General features: G+C 43.5%; 1 protein-coding gene across 1 annotated transcript in view; it reads left to right on the forward strand.

Moving 5' to 3' along the window:
- LOC143274625 (PR domain zinc finger protein 14-like) overlaps positions 1-15,667 on the forward strand; it is a 145,817-nt gene that overhangs the window by 81,187 nt on the left and 48,963 nt on the right. Inside the window, exon 7 of the mRNA XM_076578495.1 lies at positions 6,636-6,765. Within this exon, the coding sequence (XP_076434610.1) occupies positions 6,636-6,765 (130 nt within the window). The remainder of the gene's footprint in view (positions 1-6,635; positions 6,766-15,667) is intronic.

A 15,667-nucleotide genomic window follows, 5' to 3' on the forward strand; every position in this document is an offset into this window, starting at 1 on the left:
TCCTCTGTCAGAAGGGTGGAGGTCGTCCTTCATCATTTTACTGTTCTTGATATTTAAATTGGAGTGTGATATGAAAGATAATCACTCTTTCTTATACAGATGATTGAAATTTTGAGCATTAAACAGTTCATTTTTTGCTTGCAGATTTTACAGGTATATTGGAGCTATTTTGCTGATAACAGTATTTGATTGTGGGAATCTATTTAGGATGGTATTGATGCATATGTCCATTTCTTTAATGAATTGGCCAGTTTCTTTAGTTTTTACATCATTGAGTCCTACATGGACAATTACGGCTTCTGGTGATTTTTCTTCGCTGGTCAAAACAGCTTTTGTGCAGTCTTGCAGTCTTCGAGCGTGTTGGTCTTTATCATCCTGATCCTGGCTCAAAACCCTTACGAACGTCCCAGTCTTCTTGTGTCAATTTTATTCAGAACAGAATCACAGGAAACAAGTACCGTCACTCTTATTTGGCTCTTAGGAGTTTGGGGTAGTTATATTTTGTGTGATTTCCATTTTTCTTTGCTGGGGTTTCTTCTTGCAGGGTTGATTTAAGAACTTTTTTCCAGTATTCTTTTTCTCCGTTTGCGTCATCTGTCCCTTGTTACGTCATTCTGTGATTTCATTTCATCTTTCACGTCACATGGACGGTTGTTTTGTTCTTTTTGGTGGTTTGTACGGGTTTCTGGTTTGGAGGGTACGGTAGCGGCAGGTAATGACGGCTGATATCGAACTGCTTCTGCATATGTCAGCGGGGCAGAAGGAACGGTTTGGGGAGATCCTTGTGTCGATGAACTTGCCTCTTCTGTAAGTTCAGTCGCTTCCGCGAGCGCTCCACGGGTCCGAAGGTCGCGCTTCAAAATAGTCTGCAGAATCTGCCACTGGTGTCGCCATTCTTTTTTTGTGAATAAATTAAATTGTTTCTTTCAAATCGTGCAAGAGAGAAGAGGGTCATGTCGATGTGACCAAGTGTCGTTGTGACCAAGTGTCGTTGTAACCATGATTTTCAGTATTTTACCAAAGAATGGTAGACCTGATACTGCAAGTTTTCATGCGTTTCCTTCCTTCCTTTTAATTTCGAGTTATAATTGTGTGGATGGCGGTTGTTGTTTTTTTCTATAGTTTATTGGTCTGGATGCATAGGTCTGCTCTGTGATGTCTAATATGGTACATAAGTATTCACACACAAATCTCTCTCTGCCACTGTCTCTCTCTCTGTCTGTCTGTCTCTCTCTGTGTCTGTCTGTCTGTCTCAGGATCATACTTTTTTATGATTATGTACTTTCGGTCCCTATTCTGTGCAAGAAGCTGTTATTAGACTAACTGAAAATTCTAATCCACGACCATGACTTTTTCTCCGGATCAGTACTTTTGTATTTCATACAATTACACGTTTATCATACGTTTTCAGTCCGTATTATATGCAGGAAGCTATTAAAGAGAGAGTGAGAGAGAAGGAAGCTATTAAAGAGAGAGAGAGAGAGGCAGACAGATTTGTGTGTGTATATTTTTCAACCATATCAAAAACACAGAGCAGACCTATTCATCCACACCCATTAACACTAGAAAAAATAAGTACCGCCGTCCATACAGTCATCACACGAAATAAAAAGGAAGGAAAAATATGAGAACTATTGCAGTGTCAGGTCTGCCATTTTTTGGCAAAATATTAAAAATCATGGTCACAACGGCATGAGATCAAAAGGACAAGATCACAACGACATTTTGGTCACAACGACATGTCACTCGTTTTTGTGGGGCCTCCATCCTCCTATTTTTTCCGACATCTTTCTTTTTCTTCTTTTACAGATTCATATTTACCTTTCATGCACCACTTTCGCCCACACACTTCAAGTAATCACTTTCTTTCATTTTTCCCCTATCGTCTGGCGCAGCAATTGCCCCAGTGTGTCTTGAGGCATGCATTTTAAGTAAAGTCGATGTCTGTTTACATTTGCCTTTTTTTTTTCTTCTTTTTTTTTTAATAATGTTCTAGTGTTCTGATGTATGCATTCTTAACATGTATGACAATTGATTACGTCTGTCGGGGTTTATTATTGCCCTAGTGTGAGTTGTTTGTTAGATATTGAAGCTTTTCTGTCGTCCATCCTCTCTCTCTTCCTTCTCTCTCTTAACCTAATACATAACCAAAGGAATTAAAAAAATATATATATATATTTGTCATCTTTATCATAACAATGGACCGACCCTATCTTTCCTTTTTAAATATACATTTGTTTACATGCCAGTGGTTTAAGGTGACCTAGTGCATGTATGTAACAGTGTATGTGGAGTTAGAAGTGGTAGGGCACATCCTTTCCATTGAGCATCTCTCCCAGAAGGCGCCGTCCCTTGATCAGTCGAAAGGTAAAGCGAAAGCGAGCAATGGACATCTAGGAAGAGCGGTCATAGGAAAGGTTTAAAGTGGCAAGAAATTCACTCCCCTTCAAGGGAAGAAAAGACAATACTTGCCAGGATATGCGTGTATATGTGCGTGCATGTATGTGCATATGCGCGTATGTTTTTGTGTGTTTGCGTGCATGCGTGCGTGCGAGCAATTTATATTATGAAATCTTACAAATCTTACGATATCTAAGTTGATTTTCAAATATCATTGATAATGGTACTTTTGGTTTAGTTTTGTTGTATATATATTCTGATGCACATTTCGGCAATCAGAAGAATATGACTGATTTGCATCAGTGTATGGTCCCGGGTCTTGTGCAGGACCGGTATCCCAAACAAAATGTTTCAGACAAAATTACTTTGACATTATATTCAATCAATATGTATTGGCTAATATATTCTCAAAATGCTTTGACAGGCGGACAATGAAAAAAAGAAATGCTCTAAATAATCAGTTTCTTCTGGGCAATAGGAGCACCTAACGTTGTCTTTCTCATTTTGCACAACAGGATATTAGTAGGATAAATGTTATTCAAGATTTCCCATTGCAATACTCTTAAACGTGTTTCTTTTGAACATAGACGGGGAATCTCCCATATTTTCTTATCCAGATCTACACCAAATTTATAATTCCAAAACCTGATGGCACATGGTATTGAGTTGTTGTTGTTCCACAATGCTAATCTAAAGTCTTTACAAGTGAGTAATTTCTTACCACAGAAAGGAGGAATATTTGACAGGTCGATGTCAGACCTCTCTTGTTCATTAATTACAGAGTTGAACTGTCAAACAGCAGCAACAACAACATTGTGGATGGCCGTAGATTACAAATATTCGGAAGTCTTAGCTATGATTTAAAGCGTTGAAACCAATCATGTGCATTTATTGTGTGTTTTATTTTTGATTCCCTATATTTTTTTGGTCATCAACAGAAAGCAATTAACTGTTCCACCATGTGTTTATTAAACTGCTTTTTCTTGCTGTCTAACATCCTATAACTTCTAGCTCTTATCTATGCCCATTATTGTCAACCTTATCTACTATTCTGTCACTCTTTCTCAGTAACATACGTACCAACGCTTATCCACCCTAAGTCTGTTCTTGAATACTGCACACTATCGAATATAATAAATAGATTAATGTGAGAAGACAGAGAAAGAGAGGGCTGAACTGCACAGGCGCTAGACAATGGTGCGTGTTTGGCAGGGATTTCTTTATCGGGACTGGAGGGTGAAGCGTGAAACAGGCAGTTTCAAAACATGGTGTGTTGCCCCCCCCCCCCTCTCCCTCCTCGCTCCCCCCCCTCCACCCCCGCTCCCCACCCCCGCCCCTCCAAGCCCTCATTCACCGCTTGTCTCCAATATGTCCCTCCCTCCCCTACCTTCCTGGTCGGAAGCTAGCGATATATCCAATGTGTAATTCTCGTGGCTTCTGGTCAGGGACACGCACACACACATATTACCACATTCATCGACACTGCCAACAACCCAATCATCGCCGCCATCCTCAATACAACCATTATAACGTCATCAACACCATCATCAATGCTGTTCAATCTGCAGTTCTCCACACTGCCACCAGCACAATAATTATCGCAATTATCAACACCACCATTGACACAATCATTACGGTAATCATCAAACCCACACACAATACATTCATTATCATGATCATCAATCCACCATTGACAAAATAACCCTGATCATGATCCACAACTCTGCCACTGACATAACCACTACTGACACAACCACCATGGTAATGAACACCACTACTGACACGGTCGTCACAATCATTACCACCACCATTTACACAATCATCAGCACTGCCATCGACTCCATAATCATAAATATCAACATTGTGAACATCATTATCATCGACACAATTGACATGATCATTATCACAATCACCTACTACAGGAGATAACAATTTCTATTCACTGCCTGATGATTGTTGTATCCCACCCTGCAACATGTAGATGCTCAATAGATCGCATTGTCCACAAGAATGGGAGAAAGCTTGGCTCTATTTGTACAGACACGAACATATGCATTCCCAGTGGCTAAACACACGGAGATTTTACAATATTCGTGCTTTACGTCACAGAGAAATAACATGGTTGATTACTTTCTCTGTTCTCAAAACATTTTAAAAGATGTTATTGATATGAAAGTCCATGATTTTACTTATCACTGATCACCGCCCCTTGTCATTGAAGGTCAACCATCCTATCAACAAAATTAATAAACAGGCCATGAATTACGAAACAATTTATATGTTTCTGTGAAAGAAGGTGTTAACAATCCCTTTGAGGATATCGTTTTTTCTTGCGGTGAAAATTCCAAAATGAAATTTAGAATAATCCTAGCATCACCGGAAATGGAAAAAAACTGTTAAACTTGATATTTTGAATACAAACATCCTAACAGTACAAGTACAGAATACACGGTCAATACAGTCATACAAGAGTTTGTGCAAATATTACAAGAGGCAGCCAAAACGTCTTACATGCAGAATTAAAAAGTCTAAGAAGATTAAGCGACCTAGTAGAAAATGGTTTGACAAAGAATGTGCTTACCACGTAATGAATTAAAATCAAATTTAAAAGCTTTGAACGGATAACAGTTCAACAAAAATCTACATCAGAAATACTTTCATAAAAGGGAAAACTCTACAGCAACAATATGATTAAGAAATAAGAAGGATATATCAATCGTAGCTAACTGACACGGTAATAATTTTAAAAAATCTAGCATCGTAGCTAATTGACTCGCTAATTAAAAAAAAAAAAAAAAAAAAAAAGCAAATGATCCATAAACATTGCAGATAAAATTTGAAACAGCTAAAAACAATGGACACGTATAAATGCACACAATTTCTGTCAGTCAAAAGATGGATAGCATGAACTTACCGGAAATCTAGTTGGGATAGATGAGGAAAACCATAATACAAATGAGAACAGAAATGAAAAAAAGGTTTAGATTATGTTCTGAGAACTGAATGTTATCCGGATTAATGAAAAAATGGAATATTTATCACAATTCATAAAAGGATGATAAAGCAAGCCCAAATAACTACAGAGGAATAACTATCTATTGCTCTTTACGTGATCTACTTTGTCGAGTCCCCAACAGCAGATTGAATAATTATTTGGAATCAAACAATTTACTTCCAAAGGAACAAGCCGGCTTTAGAAAAAGGATTTGAAACTACGGACCATATCTTCGTGTTGAAAAATAGTTTATTATACCATAAAAAAAATCGAAAGAACAGATTATATGCATGTTTCGTAGAATTCAGAAAAAGCTTTTGATAACAGCTCACATGTAGGAATATTTACAAAACTAGAAAAATAGGTATACGAGGTAGGTGCTTCAATGTGATAAAAAAAATGTACACACACACACACACACACACACACACACACACACACACACACACACAAAAGTATGCACTGTAATGAAAATGGATTCTCCCCTTGAATATAACTATGTTCGAAGAGGAGTACTACATGGGAATACACCGAGTCCCACACAATTCATTATATCTAAAAACGATACTGTTGATTCGTTCCCAGATACCGATTCACCAAAGGTTAGTTTGTCTCAAAGTGAAAGTATTTCTTGTCTTTGATATGCTGATGACTTAGTACTACTTTCAAAAACTAAACATGGCCTACAGCAAAAGCTAAGTCAGTTAGACTGGGGTATTCAAATAAGAGACAAAACAAAAGTAGTCATATTTTCGAAATCAGAACGACCAGTTTAAATAATTTTTAAATGCGGAATAGAAGTCATAGATACAACTGAACAGGAATAAGCATCTTACAGTCTTACAAGAACTTTCAAGAATGAAAACATAAGCATATATAGATATATATAATACCAAAATTATTTGGTATGGATCAGAAATATGGTTCCCCACCTGTGAAAAAGCAGGAAATTAATATACCTTTTGAAAACTAACATAATCACTGTCACATGAACAAATTTCCACACGAACGTGTTAATTCAAGTTTATCTTAAACAAAGATTGGAAGTCCACAGAAAGCCACAAATTCAGCAATACTCGGTGAAGTAGGTAAATATCCCTAGTTTTGAAAATGATCAATCAAATAATAAATTTTTGTTTTGCAGTCGCACTCACACACATTCTTTCTTTGTTTTTTCGTTCATGTTTCTTTCTTTGTGTCCTTTTTACCCCCGCAGAACACACAAATATGTATTTTGCAGACAGCGAAGGTTACCACTGCGAGCGGTGTGGCAAGGTGTTCGCCTACAAGTACTACCGGGACAAACACCTGAAGTACACTCGCTGTGTGGACCAGGGCGATAGGAAATTCCCCTGCCATCTGTGCTCGAGGTGGGTAAAAAACACAAAACAACACACGATGGTGACAACACACTGCTGCCACGTTTTCTTCTTATTGATCTTCTTCTTTTTCTGGGCCTTCTTTTTCGTGTTCGTATTGGTATTATCAATGTTCTTGTTCTTTTACTTCTTGTTCTCGTCCTTCTTCTTGACCGTGCTGTTGGTCATACTGTCCGTGCTCTTCCTATTCTTGTTCTTTCCCTTCTTGTTATTGTTTTTTTTTTATATTGTTCCGTTCCTTCTTGTTCTATCCATTTCTTTTTATTCTTTTTCCCCTCTTCTCTTCTTGCTTTGTCTTTCTAGTTCTTAATATGGTTCATTTCCTTCTTACTCTCCTTGTTCATTTCTTTCTTCTTGTTTTTTTCCATCTTGTTCTTCTTGTTCTTGTTCTTTTCTTTCTTGTTCTTTTCCATCTTCTTCTTCTTCTTTTCTTTCTTGCTCTTTTCCATCTTCTTCTTCTTCTTCTTGTTCTTTTCCATCTTGTTTTTAATGTCCTTGTTCATCGTGTTCTTGTTTATTTTGTCTTCTCCCAATCATAGTCGTCGTCGTTATAATCTTCAAAACGAGAGGATCGCCAAGTATTGCTGAATTTGTGGCTTTCTGTTGTAACAGGCCGAGCTCTACCCTTGGCGAGTTTATAAACTGGGTATAAAGTAGCCTAGGTTACTTTCACCTCCGGGCTTTCAAACCAGCCTCATCGATGTCATACCCCTCCTGGCCGGAATATACCCCCGTTCTTATATTCACGTCGCTCACCCAATCGGTCTTTGTCACATTAAGGTAATGATAATGATAATAATGAAGGTTCTCCAGCAGAATGGCAAAAGACTGTCAACAAAGATAAAGATCTACAAGGCCGTTCTTCACTACTGTATGGATGTGAATCGTGGACCCTGTATCGACGGCTCATCAAGCAGCTGGAACAGTTTCAGCGCATGATCATGGGCATACGCTGGCAGGACAAAATCATAAACCAAGAGGTGTTGGACAAAGCTGGCTTGACAAGCATCGAGTCATTGTTGCTGAAAGCTTAGCTACGCTGGACTGGTCAAGTCATCAGAATGGACAACAGCCGCATCTCCAGGCAACTAATGTATGGCGAGCTCAATGAGGGCGAACACAAACAGGGAAGGACTAAATTGAGGTGCAAAGACACCCTAAGAGAAACCTCAGATGGTGCGGCATCCAGCCACACAAGCTTTAGGCCTCTGCTGCAGGCAGATCACACTGGAGGTATCTCACCTCCAAAGCAACAGCTGCCTTTGAAGAGGACAGACGACTGCGTCTCGCCGCTGCGAGGGACAGACGACATAGGGCCTCGTCCCCTCAGTCCAAAATTCAGACCATCGCTGCAACACCGGTGGGCGCCTTTGTGCTTCAGGCTTTGGGCTGCGGAGTCACATGCGCTGTCATCGCTGAGTGCACAGACCTTGTCATCGTCGGCTCCCGACGGACTACCAAGAAGAATGATAACAAAACAATAAAAGCAACAAAAATTAAAATCTGTGTACGTAACGCCTTCCAACGCTGAGGAAGTTTTACAATGACTGCAAAAAAGTAATAGCAAAGGTGCAAAAAAATATAATACGGTGTATACACAAAAACTTGCGAACAAACATGAGAAAAGCACACAAAAGTGAAGAAGAAAAAAGCATAAACTGTTGCAGTGTACTCAAAGAAGAAGAAGAAGAAGTAACGACGTATCACACACACACACACACACACACACACACACACACACACACACACACACATGATTGCGCACTCCCCTCGCCCTCACACACACACACTTGTACAAGTTCCGCATACGCTCTCTGTTTTTGCTTGATATGTGTGTGTGTGTGTGTGTGTGTGTTTGCGCGCGCTCATGCAATACTAATGTACCTTTTTTCTTCTTTATCTCTTTTGCAAGTCTTTTACCTTTTAGTAGAGAGCTCTGTCCTCAATAAAATCTTTTTCATTCTTGTTTTTCTCCCGTCTTTCTTCTTTCTTTCTTTTTCTTTCCTTACACTTGTGCGTTCCCTATCAAATTGTTCATGTTTTATTCATGCTTTCATTCCTATTGGAGCATGGAGGACGACTATCAAACGATAATTCCAAGCCCAAGATAAACATGCAAATAATGAACACTACAAATAAGATTCTTTTTTTTTTAGCACAAATATCTGCTATGATTTCAGTGAAAAAGAGTTGGGTATAAAATTGCACAGAGGATATAAACTGGCCAAGGTCAAACTATACCCCGGGTACAAAGTAGCCTGGCGAGTTTATATGCGGGACATGTTCTGGCCAAGACCAGATAATACGGGGGCATGTTCTGGACTTGGCTACGTTATACGGGGGCGTACTCTGGACAAGTTAAAGACTGGTCTGTTAACCGTAACGGTTAAAATCACCCCCTCTGCCAGCCAGACTAACAGTTGATTCCATCGCATCAATTTCCGTCATAAGCAAAACTTTCGAAAGATTGATTTTCGTTAGCATATCTGATATGGAGTTTAAAAATCGTCTCATGTACGATAAAGGAAAAAAAAAAAAAAATGATTTGTATAGAAATACGACATTGAATCTTCTCGCTGTGTTAAGAGACATGCATTCCTCACGTGCATGTTTTGATATAGATGACTTGTTTTTGTTTGTTGATTTGTTGATGTGGTCTGTGTGTGTGTGTGTGTGGTTGGTTGGTTGCTGGCCCCGATAAATAACGTGCGGCGCGCATGGCCCACCGGTGTGTGGATACACCTGGCGCGCACGAACCAGCCCACATGAATTGTTCAATACAAAGAGGTCATCCCAACGGCGGAGAAGGCAGAAGAGGAGACATCTCCCAACGTCTGTAATGGCGGGTGATGATGCCAACAATGAGTAGGGAGACTTGCGAGCACGCCGCAAGAACTGCCGTGGACCCACAACACGAAGGGCTTATCTATCTAGAGTCTTAAAGGCTAATTTACACTAGGCATCTCAACTCCCAGCAACTAGTTTTGCTAGCGTTGCCGAGCTAGATGAGGAAGGATATTGTGAGTTGGTGGCAGTTGTCGACCCTTTATTTTTAGACCTAGCCTATCTGGTTTTCCCGATCAAGATGCGCTTCAAGTTGCCGTAGCTGAAATAGATATCACCTCCCACCCAATATCCTATGGAGTTGGCCGCCAACTTCGACGTTGGCGCCAGTTGACATGCGCGTTTACACAAGATGCGCTGAGTTGAGGCAACCTTTTTCTCCACCGCGTGGCATTGCTCGACTCGCAAGCCAAGCCTCGCTCGCACGCACGCAGTGTGTGTTTTTTGGACGCGATAACTACGATTTAAGTTGATTTACGTTGACAGAGGTTGTGGCAACTAGTTGGTGTGGGTTACTGCATCTTATCTCAACTTGTACAGTTGGTGTGCGCACAGTATATAAACCAGACCATCACACGATATCTTTGCGCGCATTTCATTCAAATCTTTGGCTGCTGCTAGGGTTTTTCACTGTCGACCCTGCAACAACAAGATGTCGAGTCCTGATTCCGCAGTTGTTCCTGATGATGTGCCGTCGACTCCTGGAGATGCTGCAGAGCACACCCCGGGGATCGAGTCCACCCCCACCCAGACTGACAAGAAGGGCAAGTCCCTCAAGCAGCCAAGGCTCACCGAGAATCAAAAGGAGCAGGTCTTGGATTTTCTGAAGAGAAATCCCTTTCTTTTCGACAAGAGGCAAGATGGACTGAATAGCTACCCCGAGAGCTTTATTTATACTATCTTGGAAGTTGAGCCAAAACCCACACCAACTACATGTCAACTTTCCAAGTTGAGCACAAGTTAACGCAACAGTTGGTGGTAGTTGCCAGTAAAAATGCTGTATAAAAGCGCCCAGCGCTTGCTGCGCGTGTGACGTGGCGGGGAGGCGGGGCTTATTTAAAAAAAAACAAAAAAAAACTGTATTTGCAAGGGAGTTGAGGCAACCTGAATTCGGTAACTAGTTGACCAACGTTGAGCGGAGATATCGTTAGCTGACGCTCAACTTAGCTCAACTAGTTGAGCTAAGATACCGGCCTAGTGTAAATGTAGCCTAAGCCTGCATTCGGCGGACTGCGTGGAAGAAACAATCATTCAGAAAGGCGATCATTCTGAAAGGCGGAAGAAACAATCATTCAGAAAGACGATTCTCAGCAATGCACCGTGAAGCGCTAAAAGGGCGCGCAGTGAGACACATGCAGAACACTGCTGGCCATCTACTGCATCCTGACCTATCTCCCGACCACATGTCTTGCCTCTTGGTCCAGATAGGCCGGCACGAGTTAGTGAGGCTGATGACCTGCGCAACTGTCCCTCACTTTAATCCAAGTCAAGCGCAAGTCATGACTTCAAATTACACTGTAGCGATGGGAGAGTGGTGAAGCAGCAGGTGGGGATACACTGGAAGCTGTAGTCACAAACCTACGCACAGGAGGCCCAGGGCATAGGGTTGCTCTTTACTGGACCGAAGCAGCAGTGGAGTTCAGCAGCCCTCTGGATGTCTGAGCAGCCCTCCTCAGGATCGCTCTGCTCACCTCCACGGAGGAAGGGGCTAGAAAAGGTGCCTCAAACACTGCCTGCTTCACCTCCCTGGCCAGCTTACCACGGCTGGTGGGGATCCTTCATTGCAGTCGACAAACAAAAACGAGGAAAGTGATGGTGCTCAACCTTGGCGTCTGGATCGTGAGAACTGTGCTGGATAATATCCAGGCATACAGACCAGAGAGAAGAACTGTACTGGTTGCCAAAGAGCTAGCTCGCAACAATGTGGACATAGCAGCTCTAGGCGAAACACATTCTGCCCCTGAGAAGACCCCAAGGTCAGAAGACAGCTGAATGTCTCCAAGCTGAAAAGCAGCAACGTTGCAGAAGAACTCGCTGATGACCTTGAAAACAGACTGCCAGACACACCAGAGGAAGACGGGACCAGCGTTGAGGAACAGTGGATGGCCTTCAGAGACGTTGTCTACACTACTGCCCTCGAACATCTCGGACAAGCAAACCGAAGAAACGAAAAATGGTTCGATGAGAATGATGAAGAAATAGAGGCACTGATAACAGAGAAAAGTCATCAGTTCAGAGTGCATCACAGCGACCCCACGACACAAGCCAAGAAAGATACCCTTGCTAACGCAAAAAGAAAGGTGCAGAAGAAACTTCGCGAGATTCTGGTTTAGCAAGAAGGCGGATGAAATCCAGGGTTGGGCAGAAAACCACAACACAAAACGCTTCTACGATGCACTCAAGGCTGTATACGGACCCGACTCCTACCGCTCTTCTCCCCTCCTTAATGCAGATGGGATGCAGCTGCTGACAGAGAAGAAGCAGATTTTGGACCAGTGAGCTGAGCACTTCAACAACGTCCTCAACCGTCCTACCAACATCAACGACGAGGCCATTGTTTGCCTGCCCCAGCGAGGACTTCGACACCCTCCCCACAGAAGGTGAAGTCAGGAAGGCAGTGAAGCAACTCTCCTGTGGCAAAGCACCTGGATCTGATGATGCAAAAGCTGACTGAACTCTCCCAGTCCATGTGGAACAAGGGACAGATCCCGCAACAGCTGAAGGATGCCAACATAGTCCACATCTACAAGAGGAAAGGCAACCGCCAGTCTTGCGACAACCACCGAGGCATCTCCCTCTTATCTATTGCTGGGAAGACTCTAGCCCGTGTCCTGCTTAACCACCTTCTCCAACATCTTGAGCAAGGTCTCCTTCCAGAAAGCCAGTGTGGCTCCCATGCCGAACGTGGGACTGCAGACATGATTTTTGCTGTGCCCCAACTCCAGGAAAAATGCCAGGAGCAACACAGCAACCTCTTCATGACCTTTGTTGATCTGACCAAGGTTTTCGGTACAGTCAGCAGATAAGGTTTATGGAAGATCATGGAGAAGTTTGCAAGTTCATCACAATCGTCTGCCAGTTCCACAACGGCATGATGATTCTGGTTGACGGAGACGAGTCAGAGGCCTTCTCAGTGACAAACGGCGTCAAACAAGGCTGCGTTCTTGCCCCTACTCTGTTCAGTATGGTATTCTCTGCCATGCTGACAGATGCCTTCCGTGACTGCGAAGAAGGAATCCACGTCAGGTACAGGACTAACAGGAGATTGTTCAACTTCAGGCGCATGCGGGCTGTTACAAAAATGAAAGAATTTGTCATCAGAGACTTCTTGTTTGCTGATGTCTGTGCATTCAACACCAGCACAGAGCAGAAGATGCAGTGTGAAACTAACTGCTTCTCGCAAGCCTGCGACAATTTCGGTCTCACCACGAGGACCAAAAAGACCACAGTTATGTACCAGCCTGCCCCAGGAAAATCATACCAGGAGCCGCGCATCACAGTGAAGGGACAGAACCTTCAGGCAGTCGACAACTTCACCTACCTGGACAGCATGCCCTCTCGCACAGTGAACATAGACGCTGAGGTCAACAACAGGACCGCCAAAGCCAGCGCCACCTTTGGGAGAATCTGTGAGAACGTCTACTGCGATACCTGGACTGTCTACAGCAGACAGGCCAAACAGCTCAATCACTTCCACCTAAGCTGTCTCCGCAGACTCCTCCACATCAGGTGGCAGGACAAAGTCCCCGACATGGAAGTCCTGGAACGAGCTTGCCTCTGCAAACGTCTACACCCTCCTGCAGAAAGCCCAAGCCAGGTGGGCTGGACATGTGGTCAGAATGTCAGACAGTCGACTGTCTAAGCAGCTGCTGTACAGAGAACTGTGTCAGGGCAAAAGCACAGTTCGGGGCAGAAGAAATACTACAAAGACTGCATCAAAGCGTCCTTCAAAGACCTGGGCGTCGACATCAACGCGTGGGAGACTTTTGCTCTGGACCGTCCAGCATGGCGCAGCAAGATTACCACAGGAGCCCGTGCAGACGAAGCCAGGTGCATCACCGAGGCGCAACGAAAGCGTGCTGTGCGCAAGGCCCGAGAAGCATACGCTGCCACGACAGCACACACTCATTTGTGTCCTACATGTGGGCGAGCCCTCAGGGTCCGAATTGGTCTCATCAGTCACCTCCGGACCTACAGCCACCAATCTTCCATCTGATATTTGAAGCCATGGTCATCATGGTGTGTGTGTGTGTGTGTGTGTGTGCCTGTCTGCCTGTCAGCACTATTGACACCCTTGCCTTTTTCAATGTCTATATATCTATTACGAGGGATGTTCGTTAAAGATTTCCCCTGACTTACTTCCGGTTATTGCGGGAGGCTGAAACTGCACATCTATAATAGTACATATATCTATCGTTCAAGTGGCATCTCTGACCGCATAACAGTTTCTCTTTTACAGGCGCTATGGTGGAGTAAGGTGTGATAATGGAGCCAGCTGAGTGCAGAGCGGTCATCAAGTTTCTGTACTTAAAAGGCTGCACACCAAGAGAGACGTTCGATAATATGACAGGAATTTATGGGGAGGGTGCCCAATCGTAGGACGGTGATAAGAAACTCTAGGGAGAGCTGGACAGTACGTCATCAGAGAAGAAGCCAGTCAAGCGTTTCGGCCCTTAACTCCTTAACTCCGTATACAAGGGGGCCGGGCCGCACCCAGATCATGACTCCTGGGTGCCCTTGTATTGCCGCTTTTTTCTTTTTTTTTTCTGGTCCTGAGCAGGTTCGAACCCGCACCTCCAGGGTCATCGCCACTTCAGGGCTTTTTCTGGCAGACGTTCTAACCACTGAGCCATCGTAGGCTAGTTTGAGTTGGAAAATTTTAATCCTTATGAAGTTTACTTTCATTCCTCTTCAACCACATCCAGCTAGAACTCTTTTCTGCTGCTTCTGCCATTGCCTTGAGAGCCCGTGTCGTCTCTCTGCCAGAAATCGACAGTTGTTTCTTGAGGCTCACAAATCCTCCTGCACCAATCTCTATGGTGAGGACTTTGGCTTGGAAGCCAGATTCTCTCATGCTGCTGGCTAGACAAGCATACTTCTCAGTCTTGTTGATGTGGGCTTCCTCCATTCTGCTTTCAAATCGCACAGTGAGCTCGATTAGAACCGCTTGTTTCGTTGCCTTGGAGTGGAGTACTGTGCCAGATCTCATGCTGCTCTTGCTGCGGATTTCCGGATGTGTCTTCCTCTCTGGTAGTTCAGCTGTGCATTCTCAATCTTCGGCACCATCCAGCAGCCCACGTTTCCATGCTTTGGATGTTACAGCTGTTCCTAGCCAGACTTTATTGCCTTCTGCAGAGAGGAACTCTACCAGATCTTCTGGTGGTGTGGGTGCTCCTTGGACAGTGCTCACCGCGTGTGCAATTTCTTTCAGCACTTGGTTGTGCTTCCATGTGTACCGTCCTTGGCTCAACGCTGCTTTGCATGAGCTGAGGACATGTTCCACTGTCTGTTTGCCATGGCAGAATGGGCATACAGGGTCCTCAGCTTCCCCCATTTCACCAGATTTTTATTCGAGTGAAGGAGGTCGTAAACAGACCCTAGGATGAAGCTGATCCTCAGAGGGGCCATGTTTCACATGTCGCTCCAGCTGAGGCTCCATTGGGGTGCATTTTCCCTTGTTGTCCACTGCCCCTGCTGGCCTTGCTGGACTGCCTTCTGGATTCTTTTATCATCATCTTCCTTCTTGATCTCCTGTATGATCATGTCTCTTTTTGCTTTCCCCTTTACCTTGGACCACCACACCACTGGTTTGGGAGTGTCCTATTATTTCCTTCATCTTGAGACTTTCTTTCGATACACTGACTGCCTCCCTGACATTCCATTTTCTGCCAGTCTTCAGCTTGGGTTGGTGGATCTTACAATACTGTCTCCTGAGTCTTCGATGCTGAGAAGTCTTGCCTTCCCTCCCTTGTATTCTTCGACAAGGGATTTCAGAAGTAGCCTCAGCTTTGCTTGGCGACAGTAGAGTACCACGTCAGCGAGACCAGGT

This window comes from Babylonia areolata, chromosome 29 (genome assembly GCF_041734735.1).
Source record: "Babylonia areolata isolate BAREFJ2019XMU chromosome 29, ASM4173473v1, whole genome shotgun sequence".
Lineage (NCBI taxonomy): Eukaryota > Metazoa > Mollusca > Gastropoda > Neogastropoda > Buccinidae > Babylonia > Babylonia areolata.